Source organism: Cyprinodon variegatus, unplaced genomic scaffold (genome assembly GCF_000732505.1).
Source record: "Cyprinodon variegatus isolate N-32 unplaced genomic scaffold, C_variegatus-1.0 Scaffold574, whole genome shotgun sequence".
Classification (NCBI taxonomy): Eukaryota; Metazoa; Chordata; class Actinopteri; order Cyprinodontiformes; family Cyprinodontidae; genus Cyprinodon; species Cyprinodon variegatus.
Window position 1 is genome coordinate 403235 of NW_015151027.1, and position 1476 is coordinate 404710.

Here is a 1476-nt window from a genome sequence, read left to right on the forward strand (position 1 = left end):
TTTTTTAGGTAATAATTCAGTGCTGTTTTTGGTATCGGATCGTATCGGCCGACATTAAACTTTAAATATCGGTATCGTATCGGAAGTGAAAAAGTGGATCAGTGCATCCCTAGTTATCAGTTCTGAATAATCTTCTTAACTCCTTTTAAAGCCAAGTGTATCATATTCGATACATGAGTTTTTGAGACCACTCAACATCAGTGCGGTACTTTTGTTCTTGAAACCCTGAACTACACAATCAGACACATGCAGTGAACAGAAAGCATATTAAATATTATAGAGAAATGCCTGTATCAAAATTGAATGATCTCATTAACCTTGTATGTAAAATGTATGTTTTTTTTTTTTTTGTTTTTTTTTTTGAAAAATTTGAAATTCCTATCAATTATTTAATATTTCAGGCTTTAAAAGGATAAAACAAATGTCAATGATAGTCACTGAAAAGAGAGAAAGGATTTGGAGACCATTGCTGCTCAAACTTAAACAGGTTATAGAGACTAATGTTTAACACTGCTATGTAAATGGCATAAATAATACTTGGATAAATGCATTTCATTTTCAGCTAATGTTAAAGAAAATAAGAAGCGTTTTTCTGCAGCACTGGGGTCACAAGGATTAAAAGAATTAGGAGGAAATCCTTTTTATCTGAAATGAGGTTGTTAAAGGGTAAAATCAGAAGATGTTTCAACAAGGAGGAAAAAAATAGCCGCTTTTTCTGTCAGACAGCTGAATTCATTAAAAAAAAGGTTTTCCTCTTTCCAATCATAATGCATCTCTAACAGCAGCTTCTTCAAAATCTAAATATCAACCCCTTAAGTTCAACATTTCCTTTAACTTTGATCGAATTTCAGAATAAATGTCCGTACCGTAAACATCTAGAGCTCTGTCCTCCATGGTCCTAGAGCTCCTGCCCGGAGGGGAGAAACCCAGAAGGGTCGATTATAAAAGGCAAAAACTAATTAGGCGCTTAAAAACCCCCATGATGCAGATAAAAAAGTCTGAGAGGATAACTATTTTGGACAGGAAGTCACGTAGCTTCCTGGTCCTCTTCAGGTGAGCAAAGAGGAGCATTAGCGCCCCCACCTGGTGTGGAGGGCGGCACACCGGGCTTTACTGATCATGTCCAATTAACAATGTACAGTTCTTCTTCTACGTCTTTTATCAAGCTCCTAATTTTTAGCTGACACTTGTTTTAATATTAATAGTGTTTTTAACTAACACTTGTTTTACGTAAATTGTTTGTATGCTTGAATTGTGTAAATAAAGTGCTGTTAAAGTCAAAAGTTTTCTTCTTCTTCCTCTTCTTGCACCATTTCTGATGAGGGAGAGCTAAAATATAACAAGCTGCTAATGTAATAATGTATTGTTAACCTGAGTTTTTTTTTTTGTTAAATAATTGTTTAATAATTTTTTTTATTTATTGAAGATTCAAAGTATTATAAGACATATCAAAACAATTATACAAAGTTGGAAATT

The 1476-nt window shown here is 33.7% G+C and overlaps 1 protein-coding gene across 1 annotated transcript in view; it reads right to left on the minus strand.

The window, feature by feature from the left end:
- fam96a (family with sequence similarity 96 member A) overlaps positions 1-1036 on the minus strand; it is a 6825-nt gene extending 5789 nt beyond the window's left edge. Inside the window, exon 1 of the mRNA XM_015392110.1 lies at positions 867-1036. Coding sequence (XP_015247596.1) covers positions 867-894 — 28 coding nt within the window. The 5' untranslated portion in view covers positions 895-1036. The remainder of the gene's footprint in view (positions 1-866) is intronic.
- Between the last annotated feature and the right edge of the window lie 440 nt (positions 1037-1476).